Source organism: Eriocheir sinensis, chromosome 8, assembly GCF_024679095.1.
Source record: "Eriocheir sinensis breed Jianghai 21 chromosome 8, ASM2467909v1, whole genome shotgun sequence".
NCBI lineage: Eukaryota > Metazoa > Arthropoda > Malacostraca > Decapoda > Varunidae > Eriocheir > Eriocheir sinensis.
In genome coordinates this window covers 13,393,858-13,421,787 of record NC_066516.1, presented here as the reverse complement: position 1 = coordinate 13,421,787, position 27,930 = coordinate 13,393,858, and the positions used below count along the sequence as shown (strand labels likewise).

The following is a 27,930-nucleotide window of genomic DNA, read 5'->3' as shown; positions in this document are numbered from 1 at the left end:
TCTCTCTCTCTCTCTCTCTCTCTCTCTCTCTCTCTCTCTCTCTCTCTCTCTCTCTCTCTCTCTCTCTCTCTCTCAGGACTAGTGTTGTAATCACAGCACCAGACAATGTTTTTATTAAATACATAAGCAATATTGATATAAGGCTGGAAATTACTTGAGGACATTCTGATGGATAGAAAATCCTTAAAACCTTGTTTAGTAAAGTTCAGACAGTAAAGGAGCTGTTGTTTTCTTTAGTTTTCTTCCTCAATATTGTAAACAAACTATGTGATTTGGATATAGTAAAATTGCAAACAAAAAATTATACTAATGAGAAAGACTATAGAAAAACTATTAATAAAATATACAAATATACTTTACTGATAACTGCACTTGTAACATCAATGGGCTGGTTATCATATGCCATATGGGAATGACTTTCCACAAGGTAACACAGGTATGACCACACACCCTGCTATGGAACTCTAAAAATAAAGAAGTGAATCCCAATCCATCACACAAGTGCATTGCCTCTTGACCTGTTTTGTTGTACCTCGATATCTTTAAAAAAGTTTTGCCTCATCTAGGGAGAGTTTTAACAACTCTGAAACAAGTTCCCCCATGCATTTAAGTACCTCGAGACTTCATTAAGTTACAAGCAATATCTGTATTCTTGAAAACTTAGGAATAAAGTAGTAGAAGTTCATATGGGATGAAGTATCTGATTTCAGGATTTATGTGGCACGACTACATTACTGGCTGTACAAGTGTCATTCAATACCTAACAGGTGAACCTATTCTGAATAGACAATGTTTTCCTCTTATAATAATGGGTAAGAGTAAAGATGAGGTTTGTCTGCTTGTTTGTCCTTATTAAGCAGTTTCTGTGCAATTCTATCTGTGGGGATACGTTTTCTCTATCAATCTTGAAATCTGACCCTTGTGCACCATCAGTTTCCACTTAATTCTGAAGTAAAATCCAAGAATACATACCCAGCTACAGACAATAAAAGATACAAAGCTTCAACAAAACCTATGGCAAGCCTTGCTTGTGTCTAGTCATCAGCAATAATAATAATAATAATAATAATAATAATAATAATGATAATAACAATAATAAAAAAAAGAAGATGAAAAATAATAATGATAATTTTAATAGCAATAATTCAATATGATAACTATATAGACAAAGTAATGGGGGGAAGTGCCACCTCTTGAAGCACATAAAAAAATTATCTACTCAGGATTAATGTTTCTTCAAAAAACCTGGCCCCTTGAGAAGCAAGGTGGACACGAGTCAAGTCAAACGGTAACTCACAGTTTACAGCCTTCAGTATCCTCATTCATATCTCAGGACATCATATGGTTTCCCTTCTCCTATTTAGATAATTTTTTTGTGCTTCGATACAGATATGGTAGAAAGACCTCTGAAACCCACTGTGAGATGCGAGCCATTCCAATTTCAGTCCACTTCATGGGGATAAGCAAAGCACAGGAATGGATGCCCACCACAATAATGAGGGGAACTGCCACTTCTTGAAGCATGTGAGGAATTGATCTACCTGCAATAAACGTTTTTATTCAACAATTCAAGACAGGAGGCGAACACTAGCATCGAGACAAAGGAAAGGTACCCCATGGCTCAAGACCGTAAAAGTTCATTTCTGCATCCTGGGCCATAATAGCAACATGCTGATTTATAGTTAGTTAGTATGGACCTAGACATGGTATTTATTTGTGCTTTGAGTAAACCAAGTAAAATAATTTTATTAGCTTTGTATGGGGTCTAGAATAGTGCACAGAGTGATGAATGGAAATATGAAAGTCTAAGGATTGGACAACAGTTGTGAGATGATGTGGTGGACCATTGAAGCATAAATGTTCACAGAGGGTGACTGGGTGAAAGAACATAAGGGTGGATAGGCAGAGGGGGAGAAGAAATGCAAAGATGAGGGCACTGAGGGTGCAACTTAATGAGGGACGGAGGGGAGGGGAGAAGGTGATTAAACAGATAAATGAAGTGGGCGAATGTATCAAGACATTGAGGATATTTGGATATAAAGTGACTGATAAAGTTTATACATAGCTACGTTAATCATATTTTTTGTATTGCAACACCAGAATGGGAATAGTGTACATATAAGTTAATTCCTTTTACTTTAAGCATAATTACCAAAAAATTGCTATGATGTGCAAATCGCATTCTTTCTTCATCTTAAAGGCTTAAAAGCTCAAACTGTTCATGCTGAATAGAAAAAGAAAAAAAAAAAGTAATTTCTCAAGCTATTAGCCTCATAACTTACCCTTTAAATGCTATTTTCTTTAAACTAACTCATAAAACTGTACGTACATTTTATAAATCAACTCAAAAGTTTTAAAATTAACCTATCAAATTGTTCTCCATCTATAATTTCTTACTGTCTATATTCTTTTATATGAACTTCATATGGTATTAAGAGAACTCACAAATCACTTTTGAAAACAAACTTTTTAATACATATCCTTTCTCAAAACGAAAAAAACAAAATTTTAAAGGATAAACCTATACACCTACTTGGTTTAGAACATGTATGTACATATATGTACAGTAAAACCTCTAAGTCAGCATTCTTTAAGTGGAAACTGCATGTCAGCCAACAAAAAATATTAACAAAAAATTGTATAACTTTTTAACTGCTAAAAAAAGATGAAAAAGGTGATCCTTAAATTGTCAATGTGCCATCTATTGAGATCCAAACTCAGCATGGTAGTCATGGTGGCCAGAGTGACAAATAACAATAAGAAAAGTTGGAAAAAGTAGTCTTTAGATGCCTATGTGTCATCTATTGGAGACTAAAAGGCCTCTTTGATAAATCAAACTTTTTCCAATCGGCACAACATTGTGTACTCTGAAGGCTGTAGCCTACTTGTGTACTTGTGAAAACTTGCAAAATTCCTCACAGAATTGGCTGCATTGCTTATTGTATCATAGTACTTGTGAGAACTTGCAAATTTTCTCATAGAATTGGTTGCATTGTTTACTGATGGGAGGAATTCATAGGAGATATTTACTAATGTGCAAATGGAAATTTATAACAAGGAATGTGAGTGATATTAGAAGTTTGTGAGTGAGAAGCTGCTGCAAATGACTACAATATGAAACAAACATCTTGTTGGATAAGCTAAAATTACATTTTTATGCATAGTTACAAAGGCATCTTTCGTGTTTAATCATCTAACAGAGAGTTTATTAAAGTGCATACAGCCATATCCACTGCATGATGGCTGCCACACACAAATCTGTGGCCAACATGCTGGTGATCCACAACTGACTACTTCACAGACTTAACTCTTAAATGATTTCCTAACACAACCACTTGACATTAAGAAAAATGAGATAATCATTGCCTTGCCAGGGATATTCTGCATCGTAATAGTATAAATTTGTATTACATTTTAATATAATCACAAAAAATATAAAAAATGAGGCTAAAGTAAGCAAGTGGTTATTGAATCTGCACACTTTTCTGAATACCAAATGTTGGTAGAGGACACTTACCAATGTTAAAATATCTAGGTCGTCAAAACTGCTGTTTGGTTAAGTCAACAAGACTCTGCCCTCATTGTGCTGACTTAAAAGAAGTTTTACTCTTTACATAAATATATAAATATAAATATATATATATATATATATATATATATATATATATATATATATATATATATATATATATATATATATATATATATATATATATATATATATATATATATATATATATATATATATATATATATACACACATAATACATAAAGCACCATAAGACATTTTCTTAAAGGATATGTATATATTTCTTTGGGATTTATTATGCCTGTTTTTTTAAATTACTGTATTACATTAGGTTTTGTTCAATAGCTGAGTTAGTGAAGAAGAAACCTCTCCACTGCTCCTATTCCTATTTTTCATTAACTGCCTTAATATGGCAAGTCTTGTTCAACGGCTGGGTGTGTGGGAAAGACATTCTTTATTTACACGTGGACTACATAGCTAAAAGGAAAGAATATGAAGGTTAATTTCCTGAAGAGAATAAATATATTGAATTGAATTTTGTCCTTATAGCTGACTAGAAAATCAATCCCACAGTCTTAATTATCTTCCGGATATAATGTCTGAACAAAAGAATATATTTCCACATTCGACGAACAACTCGAAACCAGCCACCTGCTTTTTATGTTGAATTTCACATGCTGGACTGATAATTAACTGACTGATAGATTAACACCATTGCAGCCTCAGACAAACAATAATCTGCAAACTACACTACAAAACAACTAACAGTAATCCCACACAGCCACACAAAGCACATCAGCTCCTAATCTGAGGTTCTTAGTCTTTTTGCAAGAAACAAACTGATCCCATACACAAGTGAAAGTAATATCAAAATATTTTTCATCATACAGGATGCCAAAAACTGTAATGTGAAGTCTAGCACGCTTCCTGTTATTAATCACCAGAGGCTTGAGGACCAAGAATCAGGCAAACAGACATATTCCTGGTGAAAAAGAATCACTTCCTTCCTCCTGTAGCCACACCATACTTACACTACATACTCAGACTGTTTACTTGTTCGACTGTTTACTTGTTCAAATGGAAATAACAACCAAAAACTTTGGAATCTTCGTAAATGTAATTTATGCACAGTCTCAAGTAAACAGAAAATCTAAAAACAGCATATGTGTGGCTGTGTGTGTGTGTGTATTTACCTAGTGATAATGTAATGGGTCTGAGCCATGCTCATGGTGTCCAGTCTCCATATTTACACTTGTTTAGTATTTCTTAAATTGTGAACAGTCTTATCAATCTCTTCCAGTGCAGTATGTAAATAAAAAATATGGGTGTGTGGGGGGGAGAAGTAAAAAAATAATAATAAATGTTATTTCAACTGCATAACCCATCTTAACCATGGCAATTGTGGGAGAGGAATGGATGGAAGTGCTGAGACAGAGAGAAGTGGAGCATAAGCACAGAAAGTATTCTTACTTGTTTTTATCCCATTGTTGTTCCCAAATGGTTATGCTTCACTCATCAATTTATATGATCAAATAAAGCTCAACAATTCTTTATGTACGTCCCCATGCAACATGTTAATAATGTGTATGCAGTTCACAACTTTTAGCAGCCCCGATGTGGTAATACAGTGGACAGTATATTATCTTCGGTCACTGAAGGTACTACTCTAAGTGTCTATGAAAAATAATGATTGATATGACTCTTAAGAATGATAACAATGAAAGTATATGATAGCATTACCTTGTATGATAATGATAAAATAACCTTGTACATCTAACTGAGACACATCCCTAGCCAAGTACACAAACAGCTATGATGATGCTGCTGATGATAATGATGATGGTAATAATGATGATGATGATGATGATAATGATGATAATAATAATAATAATAATAGTAATAATAATAATAATAATAATAATGATAAGTAATGATTGTGATTACAATACTGCATGTTAAAAACAATGTTAAAACAATAATGTTAATAATAATAATAATAATAATAATATTGCATAAAAAATAAACTACAGTACCAAATTAAACACATCAAAGTCCAACAGACCAAAACAACTGAGGAACTTCTAACTCATTTCACATCCATGACTCACTCAGCCACCCACTCATTCACACTCACTCCTTCACTGGCTCACTTGGAACGTTATGATGTTGGGTTACATAAAATCTTTGCACTTCTGGTTCTCCTGGATGACTGAAGAAGGGAACTAGAACAAGAAAAAGAACAAGGAAAAGGAGGAGGAAGAGAAAGGAAGGAAAACAAGAAGAGTGACAGAATAGGATCATGAAAAGAGAAGTATAATATGGAAGAGGGGAAAGATACAGAAATAACAAGGGTAGAAAGAGCAGTGCAAGGTGGAGGCTGGTGGGTGAGGAAGAACAATAGGATACAATAGGGAGAGGGGCAAGATCAACCAGGATTTAAAGAAGGAAAAAGAAAAGATTCACCGTGGAGGCCACAGCCCTTGTGTGAACTGCTCTTGAGTCACCACCCCACTCAGGCCCAGACTATCTAGGTGGTTGAAGTAGAAGGTCAACTCACTTGTCACGACCCTGTGTGGGAAGAAGACAATATTGCAAATTGTGAGAACCATATGGGAGGAAGAAACATAGGGTGAAATGAGATAATGGAGTTAAGCAAAGTTGGAACCAGAGATGAAACAGAGAAAGATTATCGGACAGTTACGTGTCCAGAGAGTGGTAAAAATTAAAATGTTATGATATGGAGTATGAAATAAACATGGAGAGAGATGAACTACAAAGACAGAAAAGAAGTTGGCAAAAAGACGACAAGGAGGGACGATCAGCCCTTATTATAAGGGATATGTGCCACAAACACAAGTACATAAAAAATATCTGCATATTAAGAACTGGGGCCCAAAATTGGATGATTGCAGCCTGCTGACACATTTATGTATACATGCGAAACACACATATAAACACAACTAAACTGGCACTAAGTCTAGCACAGCTGTGGTGGAGAGAGACTTGATATTTTGAATGACAATGTTGGAAGACAAAGGAGAGAACTTGATAATGATGTTTAGGGCAGTACAGGGACTAGAAAAGGTGGACTGGGATTATCTTCCGGCTAGAGATAATGGAAAAACAAATCATAAAAACAAGTTAAACAAGAGTAGATGTGGTAATAATTTAGATTCCAATATATGAGTGGAAAGATTTGGATGAAGAGTGGGTGCAGACAAGAAACATCCATAATTATAAAGCTAAATTGCATAAAAGTAGACTTGGATGCAGGATACCATGAGACTAATTCAAATCCTGTATACTACAACTAGGCACAACACAGAGAACACTCACCAGCTCTGAGGCCCCACTGAAGACACGTTAAGCCTCACTAAATGGATTTTCAGTTTCTTCTTGAGGGATTCAGTTATTTTCTCAAACAACTGATATTTCTGTTGCAATGAATTAAAAACACACAAATAAATGAAAGGGAAGTCATACAGTTTAATTGTAATATGATAAATCAGCTATGCCATTAGATTCTCAAATAAGGGATATTTCAGGACAATAAAAAATCTGAGTATTTTATGCACATACGGAGGTAGGAAGTCAGGTGAATCTATTTTTCTGACCTGGTTGGGTGGAAGGATCCCAGAGACAGCTTCATGGAGCTTGGTGAGGGCCTTTAGTATGCCACTGAATGAGGGCGAGGGGACAGGTGAGCGTGCCTCCCAGATGGACAGCTGTCTCTCCAGTGTGTCGCTCATCACACCCACGATCTTCTCCTCTATTGCCTCACAGTGTAGATTGTAATCCCTTGTTACCTGCAGGAGACACAAGTTACTGCCTTCATTGAATAAGTCGAGTATTGATTTTAAGGAAGTGAGTATATATTTTCTCTAACTGTCTTACAGGGCAGTTTAGCTTCTTGCTGTACATCTAATGGCTGCCATTTGTTTTCCTGTTTGTCAGTTAAAAAGATAAATGTAATCTGCTATCTTTTTCTGAGAAAATGGTGTTTATTCTTAAAATTTAACAGCTATTCCTCTCTGCCATGCATTTGAAAATACTGTAAACTTAACTATTGGTCACCACACCAGCATTGTCAATAAATTCATGTTTTTTAGCTGACTAACAATCAAAAGATAAACTGAAAAACTGTTACACAGTAAGAAGAAAGAGAAGATACAATGGGACAAATGAAATCTTTCGACACTTAACAGTGGTACAGGTCTCATGATTCACTTTATGAATGTGTGGTTAGGGCAGAAAAGTGTGAGGTGAGTCACTGCTTAATTTTTCCATATTTTTTATATGTTCAATGTTCTTCACAGTGGTAGGATTGAGCATTAACAAGTCATGTGTGCTGAGGTGTAGCACACAAATTATGTGCTGCAAAGGAACATGACAGGAGAGAAGAACATAGAAAAAATAGCATGTGTTGCATTCCCCTGCCTTACCTGTTCAATGTTCTTCTCAACGATGGCAGGTTTGAGTAGGGCAGAGAAGTGGGTGTTGATGCGTGGCATGAGGGTGAGCAGTAGCTGCAGGGAGCGCCATGCTAATGCCAGATTGCGAGTAGTGATGGTCTTCAGTCCCAGTGCCACAGCACCAGCCTCAATGAGCAGCCTGAGGGTGTAGAAGCAGTAAATGAGTAAAAGTAATGGGAGGACACCAGGAGGTAGAATGAAGGAATAGAAATTCTAATGGTGGTCCCATCATTAATCAAAGTGCATTTCTGCCACTGTACAGTAATTCATATATGAAGATGGAGGCACAAGATGGGAGGAAATTTTACTTCTGCAACATAACCAATGGAAACATGTAATCACTTAATAGATAAGGTTCTGTATGGGTCTCCAGAACTTGAACAACTTCAACAGATGATTGTAAACATTGACCTTGTGCAAGCTTCACTTAACAGAATAGGTACCTCCCATTTAGCAATGTTTCATCTAATGTTCTTTTGCTGTTATGTAACTCTTTTTTATGTAATTTAGTATGTATGTATGTGTATTCATCTAGCTGTGATAAACAGGAGATGAAAGTAACATTCTTCGGGAAAGCTGTGACATCAAGTAAGTCCTTTTTCTTTTAGTCTTGCCCCCTTGAACTAAAAAAGGAACTGGCCTTAAAAATGTCATCATGAAAATAATACCTGCAAGTGTCTGTGTTGAATCTCCTCAAAACATCTGTCAGGCGCGTCAGGAGTTGAAGGGCTGCTAGGCGTAAGGTGGAGGCACACTCACTGTACTCCACCACCAACCGCACCACCACCACACAAACCCCTACCACCACGTACTCCTCCCCGTTAACTATTACCCCTCCACCACTGCCACCAATAACGCTGGCACTATTGGTGGTGATAGAGGTCTCATTATGCTCATTGATGCCATTTGCTGTGGTGGCACTGGTGGGAACATTGTTGTTGGTAGTGTTTGAGGTTGAGGACTCACTGCTATTCTTGGTTGCTGGTGGAGTGACTAGTGTGTCTGTCGGGGCAAAGGGCAGCAGTGAATATTAAAAAATGTACACCAAATTTCATGCTCCTGTGAGAGAGAACTTACAGAGAATGGCTGAGGAACTTAAGGGGAGCGTCCGCCATGTCCTTGATTATTAGCGTATGATCCTGATTATATTCATGTGAAATGTATGCTTATGGGGAACTAATATACACTTACTTTCAGATCTATAAGTCAATACATAATAGCAGGAAAAAATAAAATGTAATGTTTAACAAAACTCAACTCTCAATATCTCTCTCATCTAATGACCTACACTGCTAAAAAAAAATACCAAAGAAACTTAAAGCAGAATCCAAAAGATTCATCTGGGAAAAATTTTCAATTTTGCTTTTGTTAAATAATGAGAATTTTTTTCAATTTTGTTGGTGTATCTAACGATATTTATTATTTTCCAACAATTGTCCCTTACTAATTGAAAATAAAACTCACGATGAAAAGCTTGCGCTTCAGCTCCTCTTTCCAATGATGTATTGTTTATTAAAATCGGTCAAATAGCGGTGAAGGTATTGCAGAAAAAAACAGAAACTAATCCTGTTTTCTAAAAAGGAGAGTTAAAGTCTGCAGGGACTTAAAGAGGTCGCCCTTTAAACCTAGATGCCTTCCCAATTGGTAGTCTTTACTGAATTCCAGTTTTTTCTTTGTTTTGAAGGACTTTCGTGTGTCTGATGGTGTCCTTTTCTTGGAAATCCTGGTCATGAGCCGACATGCGAAACTTATCTCTGGCTCCTCCGGGGTGACTGATGTATGTGTCAGCTCTGCTGCCTCCAAGGCCATTGCAGATGCTAGTTTGCCTCAAGATGCCATACGAATATTCTTTTAGGCCATTTTTTTATGCTGAAACATGACGATGTATGCACCTGTGTATAAATATAGCTTTTTTTATTTTTATTTATTTACTTTTTTTTTTACATGCCAGACCATAGCGCCAGCAGGCTTTCTTGAGGGGCCTGGATGATTGTTGTCGGCCCTTAGCCCGTCATGGCGCAGGCAAGTGTTTTATAGTGACGTAAGTGACAAGCGGAAGAGGGCAGGGCGGGGCGGGAGGGGATTCAGCCATAACTGTCATTTTTGGTTATTTCTTCAGAATATTTTGCCACAAGCTAGTCGAGGCATGTACAAAGACATGTGATTTTTTTAAATTTTATCGATTCTTTTTTTTTTATATCCACAGCGGACGCTCTCCTTAACGTAGACTATGGAAGCAGGCCTAAAGAAGAATATGAAGAAAACAGAGGTAATAATCAGTTTGCAGGATAATAAATAGTGATTGGTTATGAAACACGTAATAGAGGGATACACATACCTAGGACAAATAATTAATGCAAACCCAAACAACAACAAAATTAATCAGTAAGAGAATTCAAAAGATATAGTGCTTTTGATAAACACAGTAATGTCATGAATGGCAAATTGCCAGTCTCCCTGGAAATAAAGGTGTTCAATCAAAGCATCCTGTCAGTCCTAACATACAGTTCAGAGACTTGGCAGCTCACAAAATATTTAAGAGAAAGCTAAAGAAGTGCACAAAGAGGTATGGAGGAGTACAGGTAACTCTCGATTTACGCGAGTTTGGTTTACGCGTTTTTTAAATAATGCGGGGTCCAAAATCCAAATAAATGTGTAATTTACACGTTTTTTCACTTATACGCGATATTTAATGGAGTGGCCCCCAGATGTCTCACACAACTGGACTCACACGGCGCCGCGGCCCTACAGCTGACCTCAGTTCTTCCCGTGCGCCACTTGAACAACAACACAGTACCCATGCTGCCATGCTACTCAACATTATAGGGGTGGGCAGGTACCGGTACTAACGGTACCAGCTATACGATACGGTACCGGTACCCGACTGCTCGATACCGGCACCAGACGGCTCGGTACCGGTACCAGACGGCTCGGTACCGGTACTAGACTGCTCGGTACCGGTACCAATACGCTCATGGTGTCCCTCATTTCTTCCTCACACAAGTGAGGCTGAGTGCCTGAGTAGATATCTCGGTGTTATGGATATTCTCTCTCTCTCTCTCTCTCTCTCTCTCTCTCTCTCTCTCTCTCTCTCTCTCTCTCTCTCTCTCTCTCTCTCTCTCCATTGAATGAAGTGAATATTTATTTTTTGACAGAAACCTACTTCTTGTTTGATTTACATTGTTTTTGATTTACGCGACCTCTTCAAGGACACAATATTCGCATAAATCGAGTTACCTGTATAACAGAGTGACAAGAATCAGAGAACAAGGATTAGAGAACAAACAAAGGTAGGAGATATTTTGATGACTATTAACCCCTAAAGGTCGGCTGACGTGGTATACCGTCAACCCATAGAGATCGGCTGACATGGTATACCGTCAATACATATTTGTAGCCCAATCGAGCATTATTTCGCTGGATTGGCCACACTGCTTATTAGTGCGTACGAATAGGTCATCACCCCACTCGGTAGCCAGTTGCTACCTGCTGGTGATAATGAGTTAAAGTGATTTTTCGAGTTCTCACGCGTTCGGATCGCTGTGCTCCCCTCAGCCCGACGAACGCAATGCTCTCTCTTCTCTCTCACAACGAAACGTCATGGTTTAGGGCGGAGTGAGAGGATGGTTAGAGACCTTGATGTGGCGGGTGGTATCAGCACTCATCCTGCACCAGCCTGTCGCCATAGCCACGCCGCGCGAACGAACACATACGCTCTCCGCACGGAAAGTTACAACACTTATACACATCATATCTCAGCACACACGCAGGGCAGAGACTTCTAGTTGGTCTCATTCGAAAGAGGAAGATTTGATGGTAAGTAATAATGTGTTAAGTCAGTACAATATATAGGTTAAGAGTGAGCATGGAGGAAAATAGTGAAAATCGGCAAATTCCACTCATCCAGGTGGGGGGAAAAAACTCGTACAAGCTCAAACCTGCCGACCTTTAAGGGTTAAGAATAAGAAACAGACTTGGGCAAGTCATATCATGCGTAGAGTCAGAAACATCTCAAGTAATGGACGTCTTTCTCTTTTGATTTTGTGGCGCCTTTGTCATTAAGCCACAAATTTTGAAAATTCAACCGCTTTGGTGCGAATCGCCATAACTCATTTTTTGAGAATTAAAAGTAACTTATTTAAATGATTTAGCCCTGCCAGTGTGCTTTCCAAAATGGTTTCATAATGTTTCCCTACTCACATTAGTTTCGTCGTTAGAGCTCAAAACGTAAACCCTGTCGAGAGCAATTTTGATGAACTCCAGACACTTTGCCGCGTTTGTCTAGTGTGGCCTCGCTATTGAATCTAGAAGGCTGTTCTTCGGCCCTTTTGCCGCAATTTGGACAAGTCTTATTTTTTTGCTTATAACTTTTTTACTTATTTAATGTTTTCCAATTTTTCTTTACTGATTATTAATCTGTATTAAAGGAGCTTTCATTTGCCACCAAGCACACCTTCCTAGCTTCAGTAGTTTTCACTCGAGCTCGACTGGAAATCGCGACAAACATTCGCCGAATCTGACTCATTTCACGCGCCGCGACGAAAAACTTTCTTGACGCCACAAAAATTCATATATCTGCATAAAAATTCATATATGAACACTTCAATATGTTGAATATCTTGTATTAAAACCATTTTAAGATATCTCTCTGTTTTTGTCGCTTGCCTCTCATGCTGGGGTGCACATTATCCTGTCATCCTGATTACATTATCTCTCTCACTCACTCAACCACACATGCACATAAAGCTAGAGCCGTAACAATATATAAGTGTATTGAAGAAAATAAAAAGTAAACTAAACACAGCGAAACTTATGTGCCCTGGTTGAACTCCAGCGTGAATCTGACATTTGTAAAAATGTCAAGACACCAAGCAGAGTGTTGTACATGCTCAGAGAAACACTTGTTAGATTTGACCTCACCTGTCCCTGATCCCACAGGTTGCCTTTACATGTAACTTTTTTTATATAGATATCTTAAAATGGTTTTAATACAAAATAATCAACATATTGAAGTGTTCATATATGAATTTTTGTGCAGATATATTAATGGGTGGTATGTGCCTCAATAAGTGTCACTTAAACAATCCTTCCTGCACCACCACCAGGCTAAGGGACATTCACTAACAGCCCCCTAAAACTGAGGTCTAAAGAGGCAACAATAACATCAGGCATAAAAAAAAATGCCTAAAGGCACCATAGGCAAACTTGTAATTTTTTATCAATTCTCAAAGTGGAGAGGAGCAATTAATTAATTATTTTGTGACATGGCTTACCTGTGGCTGATATGTGGTCAAGGAGACGCTGGAGGTCAGGGGGAGCGTGAACCGCCCGCCACCTCTCGTTGTTCATGTTCAACTTGTACCGGGCATCGCGCTCCTCATGGAAACGTGCCACAAATCGGGTAGCCTGCAGCAGATCACCGGAGGAATGCAGAGAAAGGAGTTTACTTTTCATATGATAGTGGTCTGGGTTGAAGGGTGAAGATGCAGAGAAAGGAGTTAACAACACTTTTTTTTAATATATACAAGGGAGAAAAATAAAATAAGAATAAATGAAAAGAATGCAAGCACCAACCTGTCCTTGTAGCCCCATCCTAAATGAGGTGCTTTTCCGGCCGCACACCTTCTCTGTGTCAGCTACAAACTCCTCAATGATGCGCGACAGTGTCAGGAACTCGCTGGCTGTCATCTTGTCCAGCCCATGGTCCCGTGATCTTTGAAATGGGGATGTTAGGTCACCTCTAGGTAGGGTCAAATTGAACTGATGAAAGGCAATGAGGGAGTAGGAAATAAACAGAAAGATATAGACAGAAGATAAAGGAGAGAGAGAGAGAGAGAGAGAGAGAGAGAGAGAGAGAGAGAGAGAGAGAGAGAGAGAGAGAGAGAGAGAGAGAGAGAGAGAGGAGAGGCTTGGAGAGAGAGAGAGAGAGAGAGAGAGAGAGAGAGAGAGAGAGAGAGAGAGAGAGAGAGAGAGACTAACATAAGAGATGCTACATGTTCCTTTATTGTATTTACTTACTTAATCATATGTTGTCGGTATACAGTTGGCCTATGAGGAGGCATTAGTGGTTTCACAAGAATAGTCTGCTTTCCTCAGAACTTTGTAATCAGTAACAATTTCAGATATTTTTTTGTCCAAATTATGGGAAAATATCTTCAAAACTCAAATATATGCAAAGAATTACCACAGGCAGGTTTCTTAATTGAGGCGTACTATAGTGTAAAAGGAGCGACCTGCCATTTTTATAGTTTTGAGAAATTCACGTTTAAAGTAGTTTTCAAAATTTTCTGTAACTCTGCTATTTATTGGTTGATTTCAGCACTTTATGTGTTAATGAAAAGCTTGAAACAAAAGCCATTCGACTACATAAAGAAAATTACCATGATATCAAGAATTAGCCTACCTTTCAGAGTGAAAACATAGATTGTTGGAGCTACGTGTTCAGAAATTCTAGGTTTTAGGACACTTTCCTTTTGAATTTGACTATTTATGGATTGGTTTTGATGTTTTTAGTCACTAAAGATAACTTTCATCAAGGGATATTTGATTTTGTCAAAAGAAAAATAATGCAAAGCGTAAAAAATAGAACCTCATTCTATAGGTCTAATAAAAAAAAAATTGTCAGTTTCTCTCCATGGTTTATGTTGATAATAAAGGTACAGAAGGATGCTGACTGCGTGACATCACAGCCATGGGATTAGGGAACGATCACCGCATTGGCTAAGCCGCTCGCCTCTTTTAAAGAGTGCCATACACTACACACCCCACGCCGGGCGAATTTGACAGAAAAATCATGTAACTTTAGCCTTATGAATCATCCCATCTAAGGTCGCCTTTTCCTTAGCTTGCCTCACCACATGATGCGGCAAGAATTCAGCTATCAGAAGCTGCCAAAAACTCAATACCGCCCGATTTGGTTTGGTCGCCCCTTTTACACTATACGCCTCTTATGTTCAACGTTTTACTCTACAGTACAGTACAGTACAGTGCTCTCCAGGAGTAAGCAGCAGCACAACACAGCAGTCCCTCTCTCCCTTACCTGGCGTGCAGCAGTTTGGCGCAGCGGTCGTGTGCATAGTCACAGGTAGCACACTGCACTTCCCTGAGGCCCCCCAGCACCCGACTGCACGCTGCCTCTCCCAGCATAGTTTCCCCATCTGAACTGCTCCTGTCAATGGATAAAGGGTAGTGAAGTCATGATTGTCAAGTGATGAGAATATTAGTCACCTTTACTCAAATTATCTTCTTTACAGCTTTTTTTAAGTACACATGAGCCTGTTTGCTGTACTGTCTCACTATCGTGAAAGAGAAGGCACAATTTCTCTCCTTGCATGAAAAGGAGTTACAATAAGAAAAAGACCTGCTTGTACTGTCTCTGCAGGTCAGATCCAGGACCCCTCAATTACAAGCCAAACACCGCACCACATCACCAGGCCCTACCCAAGTGTGCATGCATGTAGACAAGCAAGACTTACATGGTGACTAGTGATGCAGCCTGGATGCCCTCCATGGTGGGCTGGGTGGTGCCAGCACTTGCCTGCACTGTCTGGTTCATCACCTCCACAATGCCCTAAAAGAGTGAAAAATCCAATGCCTTCAATGTCCTGCAATGTCACCATCAGCATGAGATAGGCAAGAAAGGAAAGAGATTGGGTATGCACTATTGCTTGTCATAAAAGTGGAATAACATAAGAAAGACAAGGGAAGAGAATATGAAAAAAAATGAAGAGTGGGAATAAAATAAGTTGTTCCTGATTTCACCTAGAGAAATAAAAGCATTTGGCTCAGTTGTAATAGGGGAGAAAAGAAAAAAAGGAAAAACATCTCTCAATCTAAATTGTCAATGCCCTGTCCCCTCACAGGAACTTCCCTCAAGGGGGTGGCCACAGCTGAAGCGTCTTAAACTTTCTTTGTTTCAGCACTCACTCTCATCGTGGTAAAATGTTGCAAAAACCAAGATTCAACATATATACACAAAGATTGGTAAAAAATCAGACTGCATCCCTAAAACAAAGAAGAGAGCAGGCACATGATTGTGGTGTTTAGGAGAAAGAAGGGAGTAGACAAAATTGATAGAGTATCTGTTTGTAAGGGATGGGAGATGTAACTAGGACACAAGAAATGAACCTGTAAAAAAGTAGTTGCTTAAAAGATAAGAAGAATCACAGTTTTCCCAAAAGATGCACTGAACAGTGGAACAGCCTGCACAAAAAGGCTGTCCATCTCAAAAGCTTAAGCTAAAATGAGTTTAAAGATAAATATGACATAACTCATTACCTGTATATATCAACTAAGTAAATACACATACAAATAACGAAATCTGTATGGGACAGGGAGAGAGAAGGAGAGTTACAAGAATAGTCACACTTTCCTCACCTTGACCCTGGCTATCACAACGTTGAGCCTGGACGTGACGGAGGAGAGCAGGGTCAGCCAGGCGGATATGGTAAGCACCCGCGCCTGGTCTGCTACACTTGCTGCCTCCTGGTCCACCTCCACCTCACTCACTGCCTCCACCACAGCCTGGAGAAAATGAGAAGCAATGGTACTATTACTGCCAGTTCCACCTTTACCACAGTCTGTATATGAGGAGAGGGCCTCTTAAGTCTCTATAACATTACTGTTCAAACTTTTTTCCTACTGTATATACCAGTACCTCTTCTCAAGTTATAATATTAGTAAGTGTTCTAATGATCAATTAAACTTTTACAGAGCGAGTGTCTGGAAGACTTGGCAAAAGCTCTTAGTCTCAGCATTTTCAAAATTTTGGATGATGGAAACAAATTTGGCAGGATTCATATAAAAAGTTAAATATTCAAGGATAAGGACATCAATATTCAAATATTCTCTTTCTCTCTCACCTGCTTCACTGTGGCTTTGATGGCAGTATAGATCTCTTCCCGCAAGTTGTCCAGGAAATCAAACTTCTGTAGCCGAAGGACACCAAACACTACTGCTATCAGCTGGTCCTGTGGGGAAATGCGACATTAACAGTATACATTTAAATACACAGACATTAGATGCATGCATTTTTCCTGGTGCTGCCCTAAACCTCCTTTCATCACAATCCTTACAATTACTTCCCTCTGCCACTCCAGAGCACCATGTTGTTCCTCATCTCTCTCTTTCTTTCCCTGACCACCTATCCCCTGCTGTTCACCCACCTCCTCCAGTAGTGGCCGAGTGTCATCCAAGGGGCGGTTGAGGTCTTCCGTGATGTACTTGGTAAAGTCGGCACTCACCATCTTGTCGATCAGCTTCTCATGCTCCGATAGCTCTGAGCTCAGGTGTCTGTGGGAAGAAGTAGTAGTGGGTAGAGGAATAGCTATAAGAATTCCATTTCACTTGGAGCTATTTACCATGATAAGGGATTCAATGGATTCACATTTTCCAAACAGTGTTCAAGGGAATGACTATTTCACCTATTACCAGTCCTCCCTCTTTTATTCACTTATCATCTACCCTCCTAGCACCCTCCCAGCACCTACTTGAGACTCCTGATAGTGCTAAGCTCAGAGTGGAGGAGATCTTGGGTGGTGGAGATGAGGTCAAGGGCTGCAGTGAACTCCTGCCGTGCCAACATTTCCTGGATGGTTGACTGAACCTCACGCACAGCACTCATCATCTCCAGCTGTGAGGGGAAGGGAGGAAAGTGAGGAGGAACAAGGCTTGGAAAAGAAGGAAGGTGAAAGAGGATGGGATGAAATGGAAGTCTACAGTGTTTAACTGTTTTGCAATTTCATTTAAAGTACAAATCCAAGAATAACTTTGAATAAAATTGGACTTATTTTTGTGATAATCATCAATAAAAACAAAAATCTAATAACTTTCAATAAAACATCTGATCCTACAGTAATAACAACTGAATGCATTGCCTAATGGCAAACTCCATAAGTACTACTTAATTTTATTAATTTTCTGAAGAAAAAAAATATCAACAAAAAATTAAAATCTTTCACAGTACCTTCTTGCAGGTTGCAGCAATATTCTCTCTCCTCCTAGGCAGAGCCAGGAGCTTCATGGGCTCCAGGGCAGCCTTTTGGTGCAACATGGATATGCCTCTTCTGGAAAAAGAAACAGGAAATATGTAAGACGTTAATCTAAAGTGAGATACGTATCAAAGAAACTTGTACTAAATTTATTTTGTGAATCAACTCTATGTCAAACAATTCCCCATCCTGGTTGAAACACTTAGAACCCTTAGATACACTTAGTAACAAGTGTGTGTATGTCCAGGTGCAGGAGGAACATTATTCGTCATCAACAGCCTTTGGCTGAGAGGCGGGTGCCATGTGATTGACTCATTTGCTTGTGAGTATTATCATGTCATGACACCACAAAGGTTTTGACACCTTGGCTGGTTTAAAGTGGCAGGTATGCTGTTGTGTGATATTTTAACCTCATAGCCAGTGGTTATAAGGGTTGGCTTGCCCTGGTCACCCACTGGCTCACACCCAACCCTTGGAACAATCATCACACCAAGAACCTCATTAACTCCTTTAAGATGACTTATACTACTTATGTTAACTCAATAATGATTCTTATTTTTCTTTAAAAGTAGTGATAATAAGGCTTCAAATGTGAGAAATCAGTGATGTCCTGGGGTGGCAGCACTAATAACCCATTATACATGTATATAAATGTCCCACAAATGTTTTCATTAATGACATTAATATCAGCATTTTTTAGGCACCAATTAGATGTTATTAATGAGATCCTGTTTTTTTTTTTTCCAGAGCAATGAAGTGCATAGCAACAGAGCAATGAAGTGCATAGCAACAGAGCAATGAAGTGCATAGCAACAGAGCAATGAAGTGCATAGCAACAGAGCAATGAAGTGCATAGCAACAGAGCAATGAAGTGCATAGCAACAGAGCAATGAAGTGCATAGCAACAGAGCAATGAAGTGCATAGCAACATAGCAATGAAGTGCATAGCAACAGAGCAATGAAGTGCATAGCAACAGAGCAATGAAGTGCATATCAACAGAGCAATGAAGTGCATAGCAACAGAGCAATGAAGTGCATAGCAACAGAGCAATGAAGTGCATATCAACAGAGCAATGAAGTGCATATCAACAGAGCAATGAAGTGCATAGCAACATAGCAATGAAGTGCATAGCAACAGAGCAATGAAGTGCATAGCAACAGAGCAATGAAGTGCATAGCAACAGAGCAATGAAGTGCATAGCAACAGAGCAATGAAGTGCATAGCAACAGAGCAATGAAGTGCATAGCAACAGAGCAATGAAGTGCATAGCAACAGAGCAATGAAGTGCATAGCAACAGAGCAATGAAGTGCATAGCAACAGAGCAATGAAGTGCATATCAACAGAGCAATGAAGTGCATAGCAACATAGCAATGAAGTGCACAACAGCAGAGCAAATGGAATAGAGGACAGAGCTTCACTGGGAAGGATGAAGAAAAATGTGAGGAAATGAAGACCCTTGAAAGAGTGTCTATTTCAACTAACATATCAAAGGGAATGTGACAATGTTAGGGAGGATACTTCCAATATAAAATAAGAGGAAAGTGACTAAGTCAGGATAGAAATAGGTGGGGTAAGAAAAATTAAAAGCAAGATAGGGCAAGGAAAAACTGATACAAAGCAAGGAAGGGCAAGGCAAAGCAGGGTGTGATCCCAAGCAGCACCTGAGTGTAGAGACTGCAGCATGGTTGAGCTTGAGTTGTTCCATCTGAGCGTTGAGGTAGGTCATGGTTTCAAAGAAAGCTGATGACTTCCGGGCAATCTGTCTGCTCATGTCAAGTTCCACTCCCTCCAAGTGGTGGAACAGCTGTGAAGAAAGTGTTGGCATTGGGGGAGGTGTTAACTCATAACTCATATGCAAATTCACGTGTGTGTGTGTGTGTGTGTGTATATATATATATATATATATATATATATATATATATATATATATATATATATATATATATGTATATATGTATATATATGTATATATATATATATATATATATATATATACATATATATATATATACATATATATATATATATATATATATATATATATGTATATATATATATATATATATATATATATATATATATATATATATATATATATATATATATATATATATTCAGTAAAACCCTTATAACTTGGCATTGTATAACTCAGAAATTGATATAACTCAGCAATGCAACGAAATATTCATAATTTTTTTTTATCAAATTCATACAAATAATGAAAAAAAAAGGAAAAAATTCATGCATCTCGGCATATTGCTGAGTTTTAACCACATCCTGTTGTCTACATTCGGCATGCCTCACCCACATTTTCTTTGAACTTGTATCCACACTGATCTCACTCTCTGATTCATTTCGGTATGCTGCAAAGTTATCTCCACATCTCGTGGTTTAAACTCATCAAGGCTGCCCTTGCTCTGCCTGCTCGCTTCTCAAACACCCACATGTTGCCTGCTTGGACTACATGACTACAGCAGCCCCTTCATTTGTATGTGTTATTATAAGCTTTTACTGCTGCTGTGCAGTGAAGAGTTTTCAAAATTTTGACTGTATATGCAAATGGGGGGAAGGGGAATGAGGAATTTGCATAACTCGGAATATGGAATAACTCCGCAAAGCTGGAGCCCCTATCATGCCGAGTTATAAAGGTTTTACTGTATATATATATATATATATATATATATATATATATATATATATATATATATATATATATATATATATATATATATATATATATATATATATATATATATATATATGTATCAATTCCTACCTTTTCCTGAATGATCTTGGAATTCTTAGTGGAGACACCAGCTGAGGTGATGTGGGGGAAGACAGTATAGAAGGTTTCTGGATCCTCCAAGTTAAAAGAGCTTGAGAGGAAAGTAGAAGGAATGCCCTCCTGAGGCAGCTGGTCACTCACTGTAAGAATTTAATCAATTAGGGTATGATCACCAACACATAAACACCAAAATGAATGGATAAAAAAAGAAAGTCAATCTTAGTACTTTGCAAGTTTGTAGTTTACATTACACTAAGTCTGTGAGCTCAACTTGTGGGAGGTTTGGCATGCATAACTGTAGCTGGTTTTGAAAGGTCTGAACCAGCCACTGACTCATTCACAACTCTGAGCATGTCAGATCATTATACCGCCAGGAGACTAACATGGTCAACACTGAATCAGTCTTGCCATACAGTGGAAACTTCAGAGACGACATGTGGGATTATCACAGCTCTCTCTATACTGAGGGCTACAGTGTTTGCTCTGGGATAGGCTCATTTATATTTCTGCCTTTCTACTTAGGTTAAAAATTTTCAGAGGAGGTGCATCAAATGGCCTCCGATAATTCATAAGTACAGTATGCGCAAAAATGATCCATACGCGAGTGTGATTTCATTAATAATCATACGCTTGAGTGTATCGTCCTTCATCCGCCATGTTGTAGTCTTGGTGCCGGTACGATATGTTTTCCTTTCTTCCATATTCAAGCACAGCGTTCCCAACTTCCCACGCATGGCAGTCCCCTCCGGTTATCTGAAGGAGAGGGGTGTTTTAGCTATTCGCTCAAGACATTTACCCCCTTTAGCATCATTTTGACTTCAAACCCTATCATTTCTTTCAGACTCACAGCATGGGGAAAAAGAACATTACTGATGCCGAAAAGCTTATTCTTCATATGAGGAAGGCGGGGAAGAGCTATGCTGAGATTGGGCATCAGTTGGAGCTCTCCAAGTCGACTGTCATGTTGTGAGTGAAGCGCGGCGAAGGCTGTAAGGAGGGACGCGTTCCCCCTACATTTAAGTCCACTGGGAGAGTTTGTAAGACCACAAAGACCACTGAGTGTTTTTTGAGTAGGAAAGTAAGAGAAAACCCTTCCATCTCAGACCAAGAATTGAGAATAAGACATGAAAGTGTGCTTGGAGATGTGTCTATCCACACTATCCAACACAGGTTCCAGAAGCAGCTTGGTTTGCCTGCTCGATGTCCTGCAGCGAAACCTCTTCTTACCCAGCCTACGAAAGTGAAAAGGCTTGCCTTTTTTTTTTTTTTTTTTTTTTTTTTTTTTTTTTTTTTTTATTGTGCAGGGCCAGTTCAGATGATCCTGATGGTCAGTCCAGTCCCGGTTTCTCCTGATGGTCGGCCCAGCCGTTCTGGCTGATGGGCGGCCCAGCTTGGTCTGGCGCGCCATGCCTGCATTGCTCTCCCATGCTTGATCCCAGAATCTACCCCTAGAGAGCCCGTGATGATCCTAGAAGCAGGTGGTCTTCTGGACAGCATGTGGCGCGTTTTGGCGGCTGAAAGGCGCTTGAAAGGCGGCTTGGTGAGGATTGAACTCGCGAACGAGGGGCCGGATTGAACGTTCACTTCAGCACGCTCACACACCACGACCGCCCTGCAAACACTATGCACACTGCACTTCTGAGGAGTGGTCAAAGGTGATGTTTAGGGATGAATCAGAATTTAAGACCTTCCCAGCTGCTGAATGACTGTGCGCCACCCACCAGGGAGTGACAGGTTTGATGCCAGGTTTACCCACAAGACATTAAAGCATCCTTATGGACTCCGGAGCGATGGCATGGGGATGCTTCAGTGCCAAGGGGCGTGGTGGCCTACATTTTTTTAAGCCAGGTGATAAAATGAACGCAGACAAATACATCAAGACGCTTGAAAACCATTTGATGCCACACATGAAGATCACAGGCTGTACGGTTTTCATGCAAGACAACGCCCCGTGCCACAGGGCCTGGAGAACAAAGGAATGGATTGCTCCCAAGGACATGGAACTTTTAGATTGGCCAAGGAATTACCCTGACCTCATTCCAATCGAAAACTTATGGAACATCGCAAAAATGAAGCTCCAAATGGGGGATACATCAAGCATTCCTACCCTCATCGAAGAAGTCAAGAGAGTGTGGGTGATGGAAATAGACGAAGAATACTGCAGACAGCTCGTTTTTTCTATCCCCAAGAGGATCCAGGCTGTCTTGAAAGCAAAGGGAGAAAACACCAAATACTGATGTAACATATGAGTAATAAATATATACATTATGTCTTTAAAACATTTTTTTCTATCCTTTTCTCAATGTTTGTATGAAAGACTTTGTTGATTGTCCTTGCGTTCAGATCATTTTTGCAGGCACTGTAGTACTCATTTGAAACTATCCTATTTTTCCCTTATGTGGCACAACACCTAGCAAGCATTTTCATCTCCCCACTTACTCCTGGCCTTCCTTAACACCACAAACTCAGTCCAGCAATCCCCTCACGTATCACTCTAGCCTACTCACCCCTTGGACTGGGCTCTAGGGACCGCTCCTCAGCCTCCTCCTGAGCCTTGCCAGCCTGGAGGGATGCGAGGCGAGAGAGGAGCCGTTGCCGCCGCCTCAGACGTCTGACATAGGACTCAATGTGCTTAGGGGTGACTTGAGGAAGAGTCACATGGGGGGGAATTTCCCGCACTTCCACAAAACTCTCTCCCCATGTCTTGGTGAAGAAGTCCCGCTGTGGAATACAGAGATGGCTTGGGTTAAGTTGTGATGGTGAGAATATATGAAATTTGAAGGTTGGGAGATAGTATGGGAGAAGAAAAAGCTTATGGTAAGACACCCTATAAGAGCCTGTTGTGGATGGTGAAACATTGGGGTGTCTCCTGCCACAGACAAGGAACTTCCTAAGAAAATTACATTAATGTGGGATGCAACGCAGGGTGGAGGGAAGCAATTAATGGAGCTCTGCAAGGCTCAGTACTGGCACCCATAAGGTTCAGGATATACACACGACATAACAAGATATACAAGCTAGTTTGCAGAGGATGCTAAACTTACGCGAAAAGTAAAAGAGGATAAGGATTGTATGTAAAACATGGCAGAAAGACTTAGACAAGAAATAGGAATGGAGCCAGTTGTAGGAAATTATGCAAAAAAAGTCAAAATATTGGAAATGAGTAAAATTCCTGAGAGGATGCCATAGAATAGTTTGATAGAAGAAGAAGGGATAGGACCTGGTAGTGTCCATATCTTCACTTCCCTCCTATGAGCACATTCTGTTTCCTGACAACACCTGCCTTCATTCCCTTCCTGGGGTCGTTGAGCACAGCTGGCACATTCTGCGTAGAGGAAAACACACCCCATTTTTCCTCAGTTTCGCCTGACCCCGGCTGCGGCTTGGCTATCACCCCGGGGCTCCCTGCCAAAAAGGATAAGAAATAGTATCTATTCAAATAATATCTGGCAGCAGATTTTTGCACTGCCTACACTTTCATGTTCCCTATGAATAAAAATATTGGTTACTCATTGGTGTTTTCAGCATTGAATCAAAGGGGTTTCATAATACAATATATCCTTCAATTTCTCCAGTGCTCAGCCTCTTATAGATTTGAAAAGGTACTCAAACTGCAAGCTAAAATAAATATGATTACTTTTCTCCTCCCCCTGACCAAAACAACCTCTCACCACTGCAGCTAATATATATTTCTGTGACATCCCAATAAACAGTACCCAAGGCAAAGTGAGACCATCATAAATAATGGAGTCTGTTCACAACCATATATATATGGCTGGGATCAACTGCCCTTTTTCTATTCCTCTTCTACAAAATCCCAAAATGATCCCCAGTCACCCTACAGCAATGGTTCCCAACCTTTTTTTCAGGCAACCTCAATCATGCACTTTTAGACATGACTGCAATCCCAGTAGTTTAGTTGTTTATGTGTTATTGTAACATAAAAACACCAAGTTTGATATTTTGAGGTCTTGGCGACCCCCGGAAAAGCGCTTGGCGACCCCAGGGTTGGGAAAGGGGGCCCTACAGATTACTCCACTCTCACTACTCCTTCCCTACCTTTTGCATGCATGGTGAAGGCATGGTGTTTTAGTACATGGTCTTCATAGTCCTGGTCACTCACACCTTCCAGCGGCAGAGAGGAACACACACCATTGTACCCATAACGGCACACGAAGCTGCCGCCCTCTTTAGTACAGTGGCACTCACGTATGTGTCTGCAAAAGGAGGTAAAGGTGAGGTGCAAAATCTGGGTCTATATGTCTATTCACCTGGATCTCTGTCCATCTTCTATTTCATATCCCTTACATTTTCATTTTGTTTCTCTGTCTACCTGTCTGACTGTTTGTCTTTCCTCTTTAATTAAAACCCTTTTATATTTCTCAACACATTGGCAACTCAAAAAATCTGTAAACACAAGGTAATGATAAAGCTCCCAATCTCCCTCCCCCTATAGTGTTACAACTGATCCCATGAAGATAAGATAAGGGAAAAACTTTGAAGACCTTTCATTGGGAAACTGAAGAGCTCTTCATAGCCAGTACCTTTAGTTTTCGTATTAATTCTTGACAGTATAAATTACAGGTAAAAAATTCCTTGAGATTTAGCTCTTGCTTCCCAACTGATTACTTGATAACTCATCCTGTGTACCATTAGTTTGATCATTCATGCTTTGCACAATGATCAGAATATTACAAAAAACATGTGTATCATAACAAAACAATCCCAAGTAAGAATGTTGCTATAAATGCTGAAAACAACTCCTATCTGAATGTCACTTATTGAAAGACTTATTACAACATAATCAACTCTATGGACCTCTAGTTTTCATATGAGGGCCAGACACTCACTTGATAAATTCATTGGGCAGCTTGAAGGAGTGTCCTGGGCAGTATTGGCACTGTCGCCAGCCATGTGTGCTTGCCAGTGACAGAAGTCCAAAACTGCTCCCAACTTCAGTCATTGTAGAGATACATCATGGCACAAGCTGAAACATGACATGAGAAATAAACATTTCATGACATCATAAATTTCAAGTCATGCCTTTGGAGGAATCTTGATTCTTTACATTACCACCAAAACCTTCAATATGTCATACTATGACATGATATTTAGATAGGCAAACTGAGAAGAATGGCAATAGGTTATGTGTTGGTCCCCATAGCTCTGGTACCAGAAACACCAACAGTTCTTGTCTTTTGAATTCTGCAAGATTCAGAAGGTTGAGAACTGCAGGTTCTTCGTATCAGTCACTGTTGGATATGGTGTAGCATGCTGGAGAGGTAGCTAAGGAGACTGACTACATCCTCTTAAGTATTCAGGATATCCCTCTGAACTGCAAGGTTTTATGGAGAGCAGAGTTCTTTGTGCAAATGATCTTAGGCTTGTTATTGCTACACTCAACCTTTGTGTCAGATGAAGAAGAGTCTCAAGATGCAACTATATCATGTTTTATCTTGAGAAACTGCAAGACTTGACATGTACTCAGGAGTATGCAATGACTCTCCTATCAAATCAATGTGCTTGGTACATTAGGTAAATGAATTGTCTTGATACTACTATCTTGAAAGCATTCAAGTTGTAGGAAGGAGAGAACACAGATGAGTTACAATTATTCTGGAGTTTAACACTGACAGGAATGACAGAATGAAGGTGGTGGTTAACTCTTACATAAGAAATTTGGACACCATATGGGTGAGCTTAAGTAAAAAGTCCTGTGCAGCGGGATGTATCAGTAACACCTCAAATCCTCAAATCCACAAAAAGGAGTTATGCGCTTAAGATTGGTTTTATTGAAGCGCTGATATCTTGTCTACTATGCTGTTGTTGGTTGAGGTAGTTGGTTCAGTAGGAAATAATAAAATAAAAATAATAAAATGTATCAGCAACACCTCAAATCAACATTAAGGTGAGATTGGTTTTATTGAGGCACTGATATCTCATCTTCTGCTGTTGTTGGCTGGTTGAGTGGGAAGGAAACGAGATATCACCGTACATAAAACCAATCCTCACCGAATTAAATGGAACACTCAATATTCAGAACACTGTACCAATCAATCATCAATGAACTAAATGGAACGCTTAATATTTAGAAGTGTATCAACCAATCATCACCGAACTAAATGGAACACTCAATACTCAGAACACTGTACCAATCAATCATCAATGAACTAAATGGAACGCTTAATATTTAAAACACTGTATCAACCAATCATCACCGAACTAAATGGAACACTCAATATTCAGAACACTGTACCAGTCAATCATCAATGAACTAAATGGAACGCTTAATATTTAAAACACTGTATCAACCAATCATCACCAAACTAAATGGAACACTCAATACTCAGAACACTGTACCAATCATCACCCAACTAAATGCAAACGCTTAATATTTAAAACACTGTATCAACCAATCATCACCGAACTAAATGGAACACTCAATACTCAGAACTCTGTATTAATCATCACCGAACTAAATGCAAACACCCAAATATTCAGAATCCACCCACAAGAACCCAACCCAACGTAGTCTGCAATAATCATCTTTCGCACTGACCATATGTAGGGCAATGCAGCCGGTCCCTAAACCCCTCACAGGCTCCTCTTGCAGTCTAGGAGCGTCAGGAGCCTCGGGGAGTCAGAGGGGCGTGTCACCGGAAGACTTTGGAAGGTTTATTGGCCCTGAGTGTCCCTTGTTATGGCTCTGTGGCTGCTGACAGGACCCAGCTGACCAACGTTACCAGATTATCGAACTCAACATGCAGGAAAGGCAACGTTGATAGATTGTCGTACTCTGCCTCTTAGGTTTGTCGATTTCCGACCCAACAACTGCTTTCATCACCCAAATAACTGCCTTCATATATGTTGATCGTTTAAATTGTTAATTATTAGTGCTTCTTGTTAACAGTTATGAGCCAGAAACCGGTAAATACGCGGCTCTGAGTACGACAATCTGGCAACGGTGAAAAGGACAAGTGCTATATAAAAAATGTGAAAACAAACAGGACAGCCTAATTAACTAGCCCTCTAAAACACTCCAGAAGAAAAAGAAGAAGAAGAAGAAAATAAAAATGTAAAGAGACCACACACAGGAGGCCAAAGTGAAGAAAATAAGGAAAAAGAAATAGACTGATTGATAGTTTATCGTTG

At 39.4% G+C, this 27,930-nt stretch overlaps 1 protein-coding gene and 1 long non-coding RNA gene across 2 annotated transcripts; one reads left to right on the top strand and one right to left on the bottom strand.

Annotated features, from left to right (window-relative positions):
• On the bottom strand, window positions 1-27,529 carry LOC126995552 (vacuolar protein sorting-associated protein 54-like). The gene is made up of 21 exons (XM_050855192.1): window positions 27,338-27,529; window positions 25,629-25,765; window positions 24,838-24,995; window positions 24,062-24,183; window positions 23,286-23,499; window positions 20,770-20,918; window positions 19,655-19,797; window positions 17,967-18,066; window positions 17,491-17,633; window positions 17,167-17,293; window positions 16,864-16,971; window positions 16,379-16,525; window positions 15,478-15,572; window positions 15,042-15,170; window positions 13,577-13,715; window positions 13,276-13,408; window positions 8,671-9,004; window positions 7,973-8,141; window positions 7,145-7,336; window positions 6,867-6,964; window positions 1-6,098 (listed from the first exon to the last, which is right to left on the bottom strand). The coding sequence occupies exons 2-21, from the start codon at window positions 25,739-25,741 to the stop codon at window positions 5,990-5,992; spliced, it is 2,922 nt and encodes a 973-aa protein (XP_050711149.1). The 5' UTR covers window positions 25,742-25,765; window positions 27,338-27,529; the 3' UTR covers window positions 1-5,989.
• LOC126995555 (uncharacterized) lies at window positions 9,019-15,532 on the top strand. The gene is made up of 3 exons (XR_007750412.1): window positions 9,019-11,818; window positions 14,975-15,187; window positions 15,384-15,532. It is a non-coding gene; the product is annotated as an uncharacterized LOC126995555 (long non-coding RNA).
• Window positions 27,530-27,930: the final 401 nt, after the last annotated feature.